Source organism: Schistocerca cancellata, chromosome 2 (assembly GCF_023864275.1).
Source record: "Schistocerca cancellata isolate TAMUIC-IGC-003103 chromosome 2, iqSchCanc2.1, whole genome shotgun sequence".
Lineage (NCBI taxonomy): Eukaryota > Metazoa > Arthropoda > Insecta > Orthoptera > Acrididae > Schistocerca > Schistocerca cancellata.
In genome coordinates, this window is record NC_064627.1 from 447,922,198 (window position 1) to 447,940,212 (window position 18,015).

At 41.7% G+C, this 18,015-nt stretch overlaps 1 protein-coding gene across 1 annotated transcript in view; it reads left to right on the plus strand.

The window, feature by feature from the left end:
* LOC126161939 (ATP-dependent RNA helicase DDX3X) overlaps positions 1 to 18,015 on the plus strand; it is a 171,368-nt gene that overhangs the window by 10,840 nt on the left and 142,513 nt on the right. The window contains exon 2 of the mRNA XM_049918114.1: positions 10,833 to 10,917. Coding sequence (XP_049774071.1) covers positions 10,833 to 10,917 — 85 coding nt within the window. The remainder of the gene's footprint in view (positions 1 to 10,832; positions 10,918 to 18,015) is intronic.

An 18,015-nucleotide genomic window follows, 5' to 3' on the forward strand; every position in this document is an offset into this window, starting at 1 on the left:
AGGTGGAGTTTGTGTATTTGGTAACTTTATATGCTTACAAACATATAGTCAATGCACTGAAATCGAAGCAAGTTGGGTCATCAAAAAAAAAAATAATAATTAAAATGAGAACACACATTTTAGCACAGGATACAGGAGGAGGAAGAACTTCATGTGTATACTTTGTTGGGGGCAAAACAAAAAAGCTTTAAAATAGTACAGATTTCTCAAGTTTATTCCATGGAAATCATTTAAGTTAATACACCAACACATCCATATTCTAAGACTTACATGCAGAATTATAGAATCTCATAAATGGTAAAAAAGTTTGTAATCTGAAAGTATGTCAAAACTAAAGGTTGATTGTTCAGTATAGAAACTGTGGTTCCATCAGAAATGCCCAAGATCTTAGAGGCAAAATTCGATGAGAAGAATGTTTTTTTTTCCCCTAACATATCTTTCAGAAGAAAACAAAAAGTAGACCTGTCAAAGGGCAATTAGAAATAAACATTAAATTGACTTTGTCAAACTAAAAAGGAGTAGCATAGGAAGTGACAATCCTTTTCACTTCAGAAGTGTGGGTTATCACCAACTCGTAAGATGTAGAGGAATTGTACATGAAAAGCCAGAAATACTCAGACAAGAAGACGAGAATGTAAATTATGAGAATTTTTGAAGAAGAGCAAGGTTAACCAGTTTAACTAAGCAGTGGGTAAAGTATCTTGGATAGTGAACATGCTGCAGATATTAACAAAGGAGGCAATGGTTTGATAGTTTCTGAAAGAAAATAAATGGTAAAGTGGTAAGACGAGAAAACCTTCAGTGGTACAGGGTTTGTTAAAGAGAAGGGAGGGGTTTCGAGTAAGTGATAATACAGGCATGATAGAATATACTGAGATTACAAAGAAGCATTCAGAAATGTGCCAAGAGGATGTACGAAGATACAATGAAAATATTACAAGGCAAACAGTAAGAGTCTGAAGAAACAAAAACAAGTAGTTCAGTGTATCTCCAATGTTACCATTGTGATGAAAGGTGGTATCCTCCTGACCACGCAGAGATTGTGCTTTTGATGCCTGAGCTGTCACCTCCACGCCCATGCCAAAGTGGCGACTATTTCAGAGCACCAGGGCTATGAGTACTATCCATCACACCAAGTGGCCTTTGCTCTGGCTGGGTGTTGCCTGTGTGGAGACCCCTTGTTTTAAGTAGATGACATTGGGACTAATATTTGTTGTTGGGGAAGCAACCATCTTACCAGCTAATTGTCGTGAGCCCCAGCAGTCTCTTGGTAAAGATTTTGTGCCATTGTTATGATGCTAGGAACTTGGTCATTGGCTGTGCAATAGGACAACAAAATAAAGCAATTTACAAGTAGGTACTCACCTTGTTTCCTTATTTGCACCCGAACAGATGGAAGGTCATTTCCCTTCATTAAACTTTTTCGTTTTTTTTGTGGAGAATATTGAAAGCTTATTTCTCAAATTCTCCCTTGGCAAACTGCAGAGTGGTTCCATTTTAAGACTGAAAATCAGTCCTACACAGTCCTGGGCAATAGTGTCTTGTAAAATGCTGGTGGAGTACTTATTACAGTCACACCCCATACATAGGGATTAATTTTTCACTGGGATGTAAGGCTATAGATCGGTGAAGAACTACGAGAACACTTGGAGAGATAAGGAGTCCACTTCATAATGTCATGTATGCTGTGGTGCGTCAAACAAGGTATGTCCAAGGTCATTCATCCTCACTTATGAGGGGAACTCAATTCCAGAAAAGATAAATGTTACTACAGCGATGTGAAGGCTTATTTCACACCAAGTTTTGGTGTTATAAATACTAGTACATCGAGCATATGTCTTCCCAGTGTATGTCTTATTAGATGCTTGGTGACTGGTTGGCCAATTTACAAAAATTCGCCATGTGCACTATGACCTGTTTGTGTCAGTTGTGCGGACGACTACTCTCCTTGTTCCCCAAAATGTGCTAACTCACTCATGGAATGCAAAATCCAGGAAATGAAGGTAAAGATAATTTCTCATATTTTGAAACTTGGAAAAATATGGTGGTTTGTATCCAGTTTCATTAGTATGCTTTTTTGCCACTACTGAACTCTGGTCATCAACAGTACTTCATGTATTTACTCCCTTGACATAGACTTCTGGTAGTAGCATGTTAAAACTTGATCATGTGCTTCAAAGGCCCTCCCTTTAGGGTTCCAGTGGCACCATCTTTGGGGACAACTCTGCACATCTGGCTCGAGAAGCAGCTTCTTCCTCCGATGTTGGTTGGTGACGCGACTCCCTTTTCCTGGAAATCTGCAGATTAGAGACCTGACACACCAGTGCCTGAAGAAACCAGACTGTGGAGCACAGGGCTGCTCACTCTTCTTCTGCTCTGACAACCAGGGATCTAACTACCAAAAGTCACGAAAGAGGATGAGGAAGTGAAATCTTGGGAGAAGACTATTCTGATCATCACTGCATTGTGATCTGCACCAATTTTCATTGATGTTAGTTAATCTGTCGTCACTGGTGACAGTGATGGGACATGACCTGTCCTGGTCCCTTTGCGCCTAACCAGGATGTTGTCATTGTGATGATCGGAGGATATAACTGTAGCCTGTTCTGACTACAATCATCTTTTTTCTCTTGTCCTGTGATCTGTGTTGCTCTCCAAAAAACTTCACTGATTATGATTTCCGAACTCTTTGACATTTTTTGCATTCTGTCAGAGCACACTGACTGTTATATACCTCTTCTGTAACTTTCGCTTCCTCTATCAGGTTACATCGCGTTTGTGGGAAACGTCTCCAGTGTGGTCACTGAAGCTACTGTAACTGCTATTTCCCTTTCTACAGCCTACTTTTTGTTGCTGGCTGGTGCCATGTTGGACCAAAGACATCAGAAGCTGCAGTGTCTCAAGTGATGGCTTTCACAGGCCATCCTCCTCATTTGTCCACCACTGGTAACCACTATGTTGTATGTCACTCTCTTGCATTTGGTATAGCTCACACTCTGTAGTCTTGGCTGAACACCTGTGCAAGGTGCCTTATGAAGGACCACCACATTATACTCTTTCCTGTGGCTTCGAAATCTCTCCCACAAAAAGTCAGATGCGCATTTCTGTCTTGCCAATGTCCACCCTGATGCAGATGTCTACTTTTTTTGCCAACACTAGATGTTGCTGCACAGTCCCAATTATTGAGACTCCTCTTTGATATAAAAAAAAGCTGACATGGCTGCTCCTTATTTTGTCATTGCTCATCTGCTATCTTGCCCATACCTCTTGGAGCACGGATCACACTACTGTCCTTGGTATTAACCAGGTCCTGGCCTTGTCCTGATTGGACTATGGTTGCCAAGGTTATGGCTCAGGAGCACCTTCATCTTTGATGAAATTGCAGGGCCTAGTTAATCATTGTGGAGTAAGACTGGCCACTGGTGCCTTTCGGGCTAGTCCCATAGACAATCTCCCTGTTGAAGGGGGCACCTTCCTTCTTCACTTCTGATGGTACCAGCTGTTGCTCACTTACACAATTACCATATGGCGATTTCCTGATCATCCAGCTTACCAAAGTCTGTTTGCATACAAGGGATGTAGAGTCACAAACACCTAACCTCTGGTGGATTCGCAGTTAGACTGTGCCTCAAGGCCTTATTTTGGTACCTCTGCCTGACCTCTGTAGAATGTGCTTCGTTGTTTTTGTTTAGTTCCCAGACCCCAATTGAAGACTGACCTATTTCAAGGACCTAAAATTTGTCGCCCCCATGACTTTTGGCAACTGTTCCGACAGCTGTAAAACCCTGGATAGAATGGGAATTGTTTTAAATCTTCTGCAGGTCAGGAACAACATTCGTTGCTGGGAATGTTCAGTGTTTTTACAGGGCAGCTAATAGCCATAAATGGAACTTAGTTTCATTAAACAGATCTCCCTCAGTTGCGTTTTAATTTGTAGTGACTCAATTAGCTGCCTGTAGGCCAATGATCCATGTTACTCATGCTTCTCTATGGTTTGACTATAGTCATTGTGCTTGCTCCATTGCCTTTCTATGGGACAAAAGTTATATGATTATCCCAGGGAATAATCTGGCCAACTGTTGGGCTAGAGAACTTACCACTCACCCAACATTCACTGTCATGATCCCAAGTGTGGATTTGTGGCTGCAAGTAAGCCCTCTCCTCACTCTGAGAGGGACCACAGAAAGTCTGCTCTATCAAAACAGGAGACTACGGCTGTGTGACAGTTACTTCTGTTCTTCCTGGAAGCAATCCACCGTCCCATGTTACTTCTACTTCTGTCATACCCAGTTAAGCCCTGGTTTTATTTTATGTAATGAGATACACCCTAGTCCTCACCCCCTCCAACTTGTTGCTGCTGCCGCCGAGCTTTACGGGCAGTAGCCCACGTCCTGGTGGAAGGTCCCCTCCTGGCTCTCGGTACTTTCGTGGTCTTCCGGATTCTGTGCCTCTAATATTGGCAGATGAGTAACAGGCAATAACCTTGTTTTTTCTCCATGAAAAGTGTTTTTATTCTCAGATGAAATGTTTTAAACTAATTTTGGATCAGACGTGGAATGTTAGGGGTTGGGCACTTCCTGCTGCATGTTGTTGTAAGGGCCCTGGTGCCATAGTTACCCCACTTTCTCATTTTCAGTTGCCCTATGGTCTGGTTAGCATCTTTTTCATCCACACCCTATTATCCATTTTAGGGGTATCACTCCAATGTATTGTGTGTATGATTCATCTCTTTAATACTTGGTCTATGGTGGATTGAAGGTTGAATGGCTCTTTGCTTGCAAAGTGGTGAGGAGGGGAGGGGACACTTTTGTGACACCAAGCACCAATTGACGCTTTACTGTTTCTGGTGTTATTTTGTTGACTGTGCCTATTGATCTCACTATATTTGTAGCCTGCTAGAAGACATTCATTACTCTGTACCCATCCTTCCCTTAATTGGTGTGGTGGGGGGGGGGGGGGTCGGGGTCTGTTGCAGGTGCAGTTTCTTTCGCCACAGATGACAGATGAGTTGTTGGAGACCCCCCCCCCCCCGCCAACTGTCCCAACCTACAGTGGCCCGACCTAAGTACGTTTCTCATCTGTAAATTATTTCTCTGCTCTACTGTTTCCGGTATTGCCTTCAATGCCTCACTTTTAACTCTTCTACAAACTTTCGTAACCTGATCCAATTTCTGTTGGACATAATTCACTCTAGATAAACCACTACTTGAGTGAGGAACTTTTTAGTCCCTTAAACTCCAGGTAACCAACTGATCCATTTATAATCCATTTGTATGTTTATAGCTCAATTCAGAAGACAGGACACATACTTGATGCTAGTGTGTCGCCAATAAGTGGATATAGGAATCCCACACAATTATTTGCATGGCTTTGAAATCTCAGATCTGGCTTCTGTTTGAGTTTGCCTTTCAGGTTTGCTGCTGCCTGCCTATGTCTGCTTTCCACTTGTTTCTACAGGTGTCGATTACACTCTGGTTTATCAAGCAAGCAATTCATGCCATTGGGTTGGATTTTAGACACAGTTCTGTAATCACTGAAGGACTCTCCAGCCCCATGACCCAAGGTTATCTACATATTGAACACCATGATTACTAACAGGAGCCGGCCGGGGTGGCCGAGTGGTTCTAGACGCTACAGTCTAGAACCGCATGACTGCTACGGTCGCAGGTTCAAATCCTGCCTCGGGCATGGATGTGTGTGATGTCCTTAGGTTAGTTAGGTTTAAGTAGTTCTAAGTTCTAGGGGACTGATGACCTTAGAAGTAAAGTCCCATAGTGCTCAGAGCCATTTTTGATACTAACAGGAGACGACTGTTCCTGTCATGGTAGCAGCTTTCGTATCCTCACTGGAACCACTCTAGTTCTAACTGCAGGTCTAAAAATGTTTATTTTGCATTCATTTCTTCATATTTATCACACACTTTTCATCTCGCAAAACATGTCTGATGGTGTATATGGACTAATTCAATTTCAAACACTTGATGTGCATCCAAAGAAATAGATATTGGAACACAGTGGACTACTGTCCTCTTCACCGATGAGTCATCCCAGGGTACATGTGTGTCCCTAGGAACTGCTCCTTAATTATCTTCCACTAAATGTATGACTGACACACAACCATATTTTCTTCGGGTTTTTTAAGACTTTACAGAAGGTACATTGTTCACATCAAATTTTTTAGGCGATTGTCATATGACAGTAGGATAGGTAATATTCCACTGAATAATTTCTCACCTTACTTTTCCACTCAAACCCCTGGTATACCTTACACTACATAATATTTAAGAAACTCCTCTGCTGTCATTTGTTACCCTTGTAATTATCTTATACTGAGGCTATAGACAAGGCATGTTCACTTTCCTTTCTCAGTAAGTTGTCCACTTCCACTTTACATTGTGATCATCATCACAATATGTGTATCATCTCATTATTCAGATTTATGTTTCCAATGGTTTGCATGAATCACTGGAGAACAATTTTAGGATGATTCCTTTGAAAAGAATTCAACAGATTTCCTCCTAGTCTGAACCTGTGCTGAATCTGTAATACTCTAGTCAGCAGGATGCCAAATCTTAATCTTTTGTATTTTTCTCGTTTTCCACAAAACGGCGCTAGATGTCCATGTTGTTGACAGCAAAATACAAGATAATGTGCCAGTTTATTGAAAATTTTCAGAACTTCAGTGCCTTCATCAGTGAGAAGAGACATTATTTTTTTCCATGAAACTTGGTAGTTATATTCATGAAAGCCTAGCCTATGCCAAAAAAGGTCAAACAGCAGTTCTCTATCAGATTTGTTCACTTCCTACATTAAACAAAATCTGTAATGATACCTTCAATGATAACAAAAAGGTTATTCAACAGTGTGACAGTGCGCATTTTCAGGCAGCAGTTCTATAATCCTTAGTATGTGTTAAGACTGCGCATGCACAGAAACCAAAGTATGTCTCCCTGAACCACCTCCCCCCCCCCCCCCCCCTCCCCGTTCAGCAGTCTGTTCTTCAGCAGGACACATGTGGCTACTGTCGTTGCAATTGTAGATAATTTGTATAACTGCAGTAGATTACTAATCATTTCTATTTTAAAATATTTATGATGTTTTGCAAAAAAATTGAATGGCCTAAGAATCATAGTATTACTGGTTGCTGCATATCAGGAAGAGAATGTTCTGGTAGATAGAATCAAAGTAATTTTGCGATATCTTTAATATTCTGTGCATTCTTTACATTTTTGTTGTGGTTAGATGAAAACAAATGTATAGTAGTGTTATAAAATTACTGTTAATAATAATCAATGGTAAACTTCTAAATGTGCTTGGTGCTTGTCTGCTGCTCAACATACCATGTCATCAGTATGTTTATCCTAACTCATATTGTGGGATATCTGTGAAAAGCACACACAAGTACCCTTTAATAACCAAATATGAGCACTAACCAGAACAACAGACTGCATTCAGCAGAGAGGCAGTTTGATCAGTGGTGTTTAAACATAAAAGATCACACTCATCAATTGTGTCTTAGTACAGAAATGATACGCCAGGGGTGCTGCAGTAGGCTCAACATAACTAGTCAGTTGAGACAAAGAAAATTGCCGGACTTATAAAATTGTTAGATTCTGTGTCATGGCAAGAGACAACAGAGCGAGCATATGACACTTAAGACTGACCTCATTCAAACATCAATCACAAAGTTGTTTTAATATAGGTGCTGATTTACATTGACAATATTTTTATAATTTAAACAGTCTGGCTTGCTAATTTAATTGCATGAGAAAACGTAGTGCACTGTAGGTCATTTTTCTCCAGAGAGCATCACAATTGATCTTTGGGTAAAGGCTTCCATTCATCGATCATTCTCTGCAGACTTTGAAAACTTACTGTTTTCTGATGGTGTTATGGGTGATGCAACTGAAATAGATTTATGGTGAACAATGTTCTGTAGTTTCCGTAAATTTTGCCTCAGTGTTAGTCATATGCAAAGGAGTGGTCAACATAGAACTCTTTCTCAGTGTTAACAGACAGAAAACACCTGTAGGCATGTGGGGAACCAAGTTACTGGGTAATTTTCATAATACTGAAGCACAATGTATTCTTGAAACAGGAAACTACCTGCCCAAATGCTGGGCAGTACAGTTACCAGATTTCAAACTCCCTCTTGAAATGGAGCTTCTGTAGGATGTGATTGAATAGTGTCAGGTCCGGCGTGGCTCATTCCATACCAACTCACCTAGGCCCCTCTGCTTGACCATCATGGATTCTCATCAAATTTTATGAGAATTTTTGCACATGTCCCCAAAAGATGTCGGTAATGTTTAACATTCATTGAAGCAACTCTGTTGGAGATAGTCACTTGTTTGACTCCAATCACAACTTTGCACATAGCAGAGTATGAATTTCTGCCGAATTTGAGCTATTACATGTTGGACAATTTTCTGAGTCATATTCAGACACAAAATTAGAGACAAAATTGCCCCCAAAAAATTCAGAGCTTGGTTTATCTCTGGAACTAAAGGTACGATTTAAGTGAAACTTAGCATGCAGCAACCTAATTCTAGAAGGTTCTCAAATATGAACTTTCATTTACATACCACATTCCAGTATTGAATAAATTAAGTGTAATGTTGTAGATTTGTAATAAGATCCAAAATGCAGTATTTTCAATCTGGTTTTGCAACGAAACTACGTTCTTTAAATCTTTCCAAACTAAGTTCATTAGAAAGACTATGGTTTTAACCACAAAAAAGTGTGGTTATCCACACAGGCTAACAATGCTAGATAATTTGAATCAAAGTTAGGGATGAAAATCTAAGTGTGAAAAATGTAAACTTTGGCTTCTAATATCTCGTAAACACATGCTGAACATGAAACTTGATACATGATAGATCATTGACATAGGGATGTGGAATAAAAAATTTCATTGACATACTATCTACCAATAGTCACAGTTTTGTTGCCAAGACGGCAATTTTTGTGAAACGCTGAAAATCGAATGTACTCAACACTTTTACAAATACCATATTATATTAAAACCTTAAAACCACTCCCATTTGAAACTAGGTCTTTCTCAGATTGTTTGGTAGGGAGGACCCAGCATGTTATTTTGTATGTCATTGCTACAAGTAGAAGTAACTTCAGGTGTGCCCCTGCTGTCCATGTTATATATTAATGACCTTGTGAACAATATTAATAGTAACCTCAGACTTTCTGCAGATGGTAGTTATTTATAATGCAGTATTGTCTGGAAAAAAACCTGCAGAAACAGTCAGATCTTTATAAGATTCCAGGTGATGCAAAGGTTGGAAACTTTCTTTAAATGTTTGTATGTATAAAATTATGCACTTCACAAAACTAAGAAGATGTAGTGTCTTATAATACCAGTGAGTCACAGTTGGAATTGGACAACTTCTACAAATACCAGGGTCTAATGCGTCAAAGGGATATCACATGGAATTATCATATATGCTCAGTCTTGGGTAAAGCAGGTGGTAGACTTTGGTTTATTGGTAGAATACTGGGGAAGTGCAATCAGTCTACAATTTACAAAGGAGATTGCTTATAAATCGCCTTTGCCAACCCATTCTGGAATAATGCTTAAGTGTGTGGGACCAGTCCCAAATAGGACTAAGAGGATATATTGAAGGTATACGGTGGAAGGCAGTGTGAGTGGTCACAGCTTTGTTTGACCTGTGGGAGAGTCGCAGAGATGCTGAAGACATAGAACTGGGAATACTCTTGAAGATGGACGCGACCTATCCTGAGAGAGCCTTCTTACAAAGTTTCAAGAACTGGCTTTAAATGACAACTAGGATATACTACAACCCCCTGCTTATCACTCACATAGGGCTCAAGAAGACTAGATTAGATTAATTACAGCACATAGTCATTTAAACACTTTCTTCCCATGCTCAATATGTGAATAGAATGGGAAGAACCCCCAATAAGTGGTACAATGGGGCATACTGTCATACACTTAACAATGGTTTGCAGATTATAGATGTAGATGGAGGTATAGTGCACTGGTCCACGATGACAGTGTCACTACCAGTTCAAGAGCATGAACTGTCAACCTATGGTCATAGGGGTTATGCCTGATAGCTGTGCAAGACTGACAAAAAAAGGGTAGGTTCCCAAGCCTGTAATTTGGTTTTAGGTACCTAGTGTTGGTACCTGTCTGCTTATGAACCGTTTGCTAAGTACCTTATCTTTGATTCTCAAATCTATTAGAGTTTCTCATATTTGATATTAAAACTTCTCAACCTTTTTCAGAATTATTGCGGCACTTTTAAAAGTTAATTTTCAAAAATTGATACTATTGGCCAGATGATGAAGGAACAGAGAGCTGGAAGACTAGATTGACTATTTCCTTCAGCTATTTACTCAGTAGGTAGCAAGTGAGATAAGATTGTGGCATAAACTTAGCGTCTCCACAGTCCAATGGAGTATAGTGAGGTGATATTTACACACAGATAGCAAGCTGCTGTGGTCTGCAGTTCTGAAAGGAGATTGGCACTTTGTTATGACTCTAAAGCTGTTTCATTATATGCCATGGAAGTGAACAGTACCAAGTCCGAAGTGCCATTATAGTTTGAAAAACTGAATGAGCAGAGTTGTCTGTGCAGAAGCTGTGAAATCTAAAGGTGCAGACTATCTACCTCCCTTTCTGCTTGAAATTGTGTGTTCTATTTTCAACGTTGAAGAGATGATCACACAGTGCCAATAAAAGTTAACTGTGGCTAAATTGTATTTAGTTTTCATTTGCCTTGTATGTGAATTTGACAAATTTTTGTGTTATTTTAAACAACTTGTAAGATTACATGTTATTTTCTCCCCTTCTAGTTTGCTGGTCTGGACTTGGAGAGCGGTCACCAGCCTTCAGGTGGTCGCTACGTGCCTCCACATCTGCGAAACAAGGCTTTAGCAGGTGATTCCTTAAATTACACTTTGCAGTAATGTGTAAAAAAAGCTTTAAAAGCTTATCACTCAAGAGTTTGTGTAATTTCTAATGCATGTCGTTTTAAGTATGTGTGCGTCTTAAATACGGATAGAATTTTATGCCTATTTTCTTTCCTTTCCACATCCTTTAACAGAGTATGTTGTGATTTTTCAACAATTGGTGAAGATAGAAGTATCAAGATTGGCTAAACAGTAATGCTGCCAAGTTTCATCATATGTATAGAAATGATGAGAGGCAAAAGGCCATAAAGAAGTAATGTCTTCATTAGGAATGGGGGAGGGCAGGTTTAATCAATATCTGAATCGGGGGTTGGGGGAGGTGGGAGGGGGGGGGGGTGTTGAGCAGGGACACAACGAAGTAAATACTAATGGTGAAAATAACAAGTGAAATTAGAATTCTAGTTTATTAAATTACAGTTTGAAGACAATGTGCTGATCAGACTTCAGTTTAGCATACTACTGAAGTTAAAGCAAGACAGTTCTTTTTTGTGCCTCTAATATGTCACAGAAAATTGCAGTTTTTCGGTCATGCCCCTGGGGGGGCTGCAAACCGGAGTGTCTGAACCGGGTGGCAGTTTCAGTGGGAGGCGACAAATTTATATTCTTGAGGAAAAAAGCTTTGTTTCACAAAGCACCTAGCATCCAGCGCAATCAGTCTATCAATTAGTCATACGATTTTGAAACGCACCCCTGCTGGTTTTTGGACATTTTTTAACACATTCTACGTTGATTTCTGAAAGAATTATAAGTTGACTTTTGATTGTGTGCATAGTGTATGTGATGTCTCTGCCAGGGGAATCCTCATCAGTTTCGGTCGTGAGAAATTTGAGCGTATGAATGAAATGTGAAACTATCTCCAAACATAAAGTTGTTTGATTGGGGTAGGCCAAATAGGTATTTTGTATTGGTACTTCGTGAACTATATTGTAGTACTATAAAAATGATCATTATTGCCAAAACAGTCTCGCTTATTTTGTGTGTGTCACAATTGCTGCAATATTAGAAAAGCCTATTTTGTTTTTTCCAGCACATAGTGACAAAATAGACCTAATCAAATTGAGAAACCACACCACTTGGGTATTATATGTATTAACAGCTTTTTTAGTATTAGACGACGAAATTTCGATTTTTCATGTAGCAAAACATTTGAACTTTGGTAATAGTTCTTTTGCAGAAAGGAAAGCACGCCATGTAAAGCTGCAGCAAGATTAGAGAGAAAAATTGCTAGGACCTAAGGACTGAAGAAATGTGTATGTCTTGCCTGTCTCTTGTCTTTACTGGTTTTAGGTATCGTACATTTAATTTTATATCACAAAGAAGAGCAAGTTATTAGCTAATAGGCAATAAAAAGGCCAGATTTTCTGAAGAGTTCTTGTTCTCCCGGTTACAAATAATCTCATCCAGTATTAATTGCGTTTATTTTTATTTTTTTATTTTTTAGAGGGACAAGATGTCAAACTGGCCGACTGGGAGGAGGAGAGGCACTACCTGTAGTGTCCTGAAATAGTTTGATGGCATGCATTGCAAAATATAAACGTTTGAGTTCCACAGAGCACAATACAGTGACATGCGGTATAAAAATATTGTTTGAAGAGGCATGGCACTGCACTTGGTCTCACTAAAGACCATATAACATGTCTTACATTTCCTCGAACATACGTTTTATGTATCAGACTCGTCAGAAAGACGTGCGCAGAGCGGTCTGAGTTATAGTGGGGTGGCGTGGGGTGGTGGTGGGGGGGGAAGTCTCCACGTGACCCGTGTGTACATTTAGTGATTTTTCTGTTTCCTCTTCGTTTACTGCTCTCACGTCAAATGAAAACAAGACAGATTTCTGTGGCTGGGAGCTATCAAGTGAATTAAAATACATTCACATAATTACAGAACGCTTAAATATGTTACTAGTTTCAGATTTTATTTTATTTCCACCTTTCTGACAGTCACGCATTAATTGGCTTGCAGAACAATGAAGTTATTTTTGTCGGTTTGCTAAAGAAATTTGGCCTTTATTAAGATTTCCTCTGAGGCAGTAAATTTATTTGAAACGAAGTGTTTAATTCCACACTATTTGCTAGTTTTAACTGTTCGCTGCATTTAAAGTGCACGTTTTCATCTTACAGCATTATTATGCCATAATAAAGAACCAAAGATGAGATAATAGAGTACTGGTACTCCAAGAAAATTTATGTCCCGAAACCCATACCGAAAAACTTAATATCAGGTCGAGGCCTACGTCATTGGGAATCTGGACATATGAATGTGCGCTTTAAGGCGAACAATGTATTTTAGTATGGTTCACAAAATTCAGACACTCTTGGAGTATCCTCTGATGTCTTGTTTTTTTATGACATAATGTAAGATCTTTTAATGTTTTACATGTACGAACATACTGACTTCCTATGTCACCGTAGCTGCACAAGTGCGGTGACACCTCTAACCTGCGCTATCTGGCAACTGCTGAAATGAATCTATTTCTGACAGGTCGCGGGAAAATATTGCGAATTGTGGTTCGAAAAGCGTTATTTTCAAAGTAGATTTTTTTTTTTACGGAAGATGAACTATGTGCGCGAATGTATGATGAATTTCTTAAATCACAGAGCTCTCATTTAAAAATCGACTCTTTGATGATGAGCCATGTAGAAGATTTTTGAGCCCAGAAGATCATTGATTTATGTCGGTATTAAAAATTTTTCTGGCGTGTTTGTATGATGTATCTTAAGGTGTAACATGCGCTAAACAGATCAACATTATATGTGAAAGCTTAGCTTCTCTTGTAGCTTATTAATCTTAGAGACAAATATTATATGCGAAAGCTTTGCTTTACTTGTAGCAACACTATGTATAATAACTTAAACCATTAACTTTTCCTGTTGGTGGAATTCGAATTCATACTTCCGTAATACGAAAATTTGCAGCGTACATGTAGCTGCTTATCAAAGATCTTTCCAAAACGTGTTTTTCCCCCCTGAGTTTTGTTTTCTAAAGTGCCGAGAAATTCTATGCTGCTGTATAAAACCATATCTATTCAAAGGATTGGTAAGTTTTACAGTTCCGACGGAAAGTATACTGTCACTTAACATGGAAAAATGTATTTTCGCTCAGGAGAAAACGTATTTTTAACCGGGAGATCCAGGAAAAATCCTGGATTTTTTTTCTTGTCCACGTATGCACCCTGTTTGTGGTTGGCACATAGTAGATGCACCCACTCAAGAGTTAAAGATGAAATAATACGTAACACGAATATAGTCTCCTATACTTCTGGTGTTGATACTGTATTTTGACAGTCCACATACGACGACTTCCCTACCATCAAGAAGTTCACAGGTTCTAGCAGTTTCATGTTACCTAATTTCATATAGGTTTATTGTGAAGGGAATTAAGGGAAAATAAAGAACACATTCAAAAAATATGGAGTTAACTTCAAGTAAAAAAATTTTGCTCTTATTTGGTTATTGATTCACTCGCAGGCCATAGGAGGTTCACAGAAGGATGTTCATAGTATGTAATGTCAGTTTTGGGTTGAACCACTTGAATCAGTCTTTGTAAATGTACCTTGGTTACCTGGATAATTTTGGATTGCAGCTTATTTGTCTCTGAATAGGTAATATTGCTTGGAATTGGTGTTAGTCATTTATCATGTAAGGTCTATTTTCGTCTAGTTATCCTCACATCCTGGATATAAGGCAAGTGTAATGTTAAACCTTTACCTGTAATGTAGTGTCCCAAGTTGCTTCAAAACGAGCTTGTGCCAATGAAAGTCAAAATCAACATTGTTAGGAACTAACTGTGTTGATACACTCCTGGAAATTGAAATAAGAACACCGTGAATTCATTGTCCCAGGAAGGGGAAACTTTATTGACACATTCCTGGGGTCAGATACATCACATGATCACACTGACAGAACCACAGGCACATAGACACAGGCAACAGAGCATTCACAATGGCGGCACTAGTACAGTGTATATCCACCTTTCGCAGCAATGCAGGCTGCTATTCTCCCATGGAGACGATCGTAGAGATGCTGGATGTAGTCCTGTGGAACGGCTTGCCATGCCATTTCCACCTGGCGCCTCAGTTGGACCAGCATTCGTGCTGGATGTGCAGACCGCGTGAGACGACGCTTCATCCAGTCCCAAACATGCTCAATGGGGGACAGATCCGGAGATCTTGCTGGCCAGGGTAGTTGACTTACACCTTCTAGAGCACGTTGGGTGGCACGGGATACATGCGGACGTGCATTGTCCTGTTGGAACAGCAAGTTCCCTTGCCGGTCTAGGAATGGTAGAATGATGGGTTCGATGACGGTTTGGATGTACCGTGCACTATTCAGTGTCCCCTCGACGATCACCAGTGGTGTATGGCCAGTGTAGGAGATCGCTCCCCACACCATGATGCCGGGTGTTGGCCCTGTGTGCCTCGGTCGTATGCAGTCCTGATTGTGGCGCTCACCTGCACGGCGCCAAACACGTATACGACCATCATTGGCACCAAGGCAGAAGCGACTCTCATCGCTGAAGACGACACGTCTCCATTCGTCCCTCCATTCACGCCTGTCGCGACACCACTGGAGGCAGGCTGCACAATGTTGGGGCGTGAGCGGAAGACGGCCTAACGGTGTGCGGGACCGTAGCCCAGCTCCATGGAGACGGTTGCGAATGGTCCTCGCCGATACCCCAGGAGCAACAGTGTCCCTAATTTGCTGGGAAGTGGTGGTGCGGTCCCTACGGCACTGCGTAGGATCCTACGGTCTTGGCGTGCATCCGTGCGTCGCTGCGGTCCGGTCCCAGGTCGACGGGCACGTGCACCTTCCGCCGACCACTGGCGACAACATCGATGTACTGTGGAGACCTCACACCCCACGTGTTGAGCAATTTGGCGGTACGTCCACCCGGCCTCCCGCATGCCCACTATACGCCCTCGCTCAAAGTCCGTCAACTGCACATACGGTTCACGTCCACACTGTCGCGGCATGCTACCAGTGTTAAAGACTGCGATGAAGCTCCGTATGCCACGGCAAACTGGCTGACACTGATGGCGGCGGTGCACAAATGCTGCGCAGCTAGCGCCATTCGATGGCCAACACCGCGGTTCCTGGTGTGTCCGCTGTGCCGTGCGTGTGATCATTGCTTGTACAGCCCTCTCGCAGTGTCCGGAGCAAGTATGGTGGGTCTGACACCGGTGTCAATGTGTTCTTTTTTCCATTTCCAGGAGTGTAGATTGGGTAAGAGGTCTACCTCTACCTCTCCCCCCACTTCCCCTATGGCCTTGGGTAAGAGTCCATGGGCCTGACGCCAGGGCAGAGACAGGAAGATGGGGAACGGTCACTAGCACACATGTCGTCATGTGCTCTCTAGTGGATAGATGGGAGAAGTCCTGGGCTGCAAATTGATAAATCAATGGCCAAGTAACTACCATGAGCTACACTGAAATGTGTGGCGGCCCCAGTGTTTAAGGGCAGGGGTCAGGTTGTGACAGTAAATTTTTCACATATCTGCCTTGGCCAGTAAGCATGGTGCCACCCCACAAGGTGTTATGGGTGTTAAAATCTCCCAAACCTAGGAAAGGTGTAGGGAATTGATCAATCAGTGTAGCTAATACATTCAGGGGTACTGCGCCATCTGGAGAAAGATATACATTGCAGACAGTTATTTCCTGTTCCATCCTTAATCTGACAGCCGCAGCTTCAAGAGGGGTTTGAAGGGGCACAGTTGCGCTACAGATTGAATTTAGGGCATGAACGCTACCTCCACCTGACACTACTATAGTCACTACAGTTCCTGTAATATCCCTTAGAGCTGCAGAGGGCAGTGGTCAGCATTACCAGGAACCAGGTTTCCTGGAGGGCAATGCAGAAAGCAGGTGTAAAGCTTAACAGTTGCCATAGCTCAGCCAGGTGGTGGAAAAAACTGCTGCAATTCCACTGTAGGATAACATCGTGAGACTGGGAAAGCATGGAACATTCAATGAGGCAGTTTACGCCTCAGGGTCACCAGCTGCCATCGACTTTTTGCCTGAGCAGTCTATATCCATTGTGTCTGAGGGTCCAGTGAGATCTAGGTCCTCAGTGGATGCCAGAATCTTTTCTTTTCGGATTTCTCTCGCTGCTCCTTGGGTTTACCAGGCTGGGAGGGGTTCACTGATTCAGTCTCCAGGACTGAGGATGAGTGTGAAGCCCTACAACTAGCTGCTTTTGAGCTCTTCAGCCACTGGTGGCAGAAACCGGGGAAGGGAGGGATCAAAAGTATCTAGCGAGAGGAGCCAAAGAAGACTTAAGCTTCTCCAGCTTAGAAGTGGGGACTGGGGACTAATATCCCCAATGGTTGCGTGGGGGGAGTTGCTCCGGAAGTAGGTGGTGCGGGAGCAACAGGGAGGGAGTGCCGCCTCTCCCCCCACCATTGAGGGGGCAAGTGTAGTCTTCTGGTTCTGATTGGTGACAAGAATGCGAGGAACTGATGGGGCAACAACTCTCCTTGTAGCAGCAGTGTAAGTAGAGGTCATAGCCACAGGATGTAGGCGTTCAAATTTCCCCTTGTCCTCAGTGTAGTTCAGTCGGCCCAGGGTCTTATATTCCATGATTTCCTTTCCTTCTGTAAAATCCTGCAGTCTGGCAAGCAAGGTGAATGATTCTCTCTGCAGTTGACACATATGGGAGGTGGGGCACATTGAGTATTGGGATGTGATGGACATCCACAATCTCGGCATGTGACGCTGGAAATAAAGCGGGAAGACATATGGCCAGCACTTAAGGCACTGCATTGGGGAAGGGATATATGGCTTGATGTCACAGCAGTAGAGCATTACCTTGACCACGGGCAATGTCTCGCCCTTGAAGGACAAGATGAAGGCACTGGTGGCAACCCAATTATCCCTTCAACCGTAATGGACGTGCCGGACAAAAGGAACACATCGCCTCTCTAAATTGGCGCACAGCTCGTCGTCAGATTGCAAAAGAAGGTCCCCGTGGAATATAATACCCTGGATCATATTTACGCTCTTATGGGGCATGATGGTATCAGAAGTATTCCCCAACTTGTCACACACGAGTAATGCCAGTGACTGGGCAGA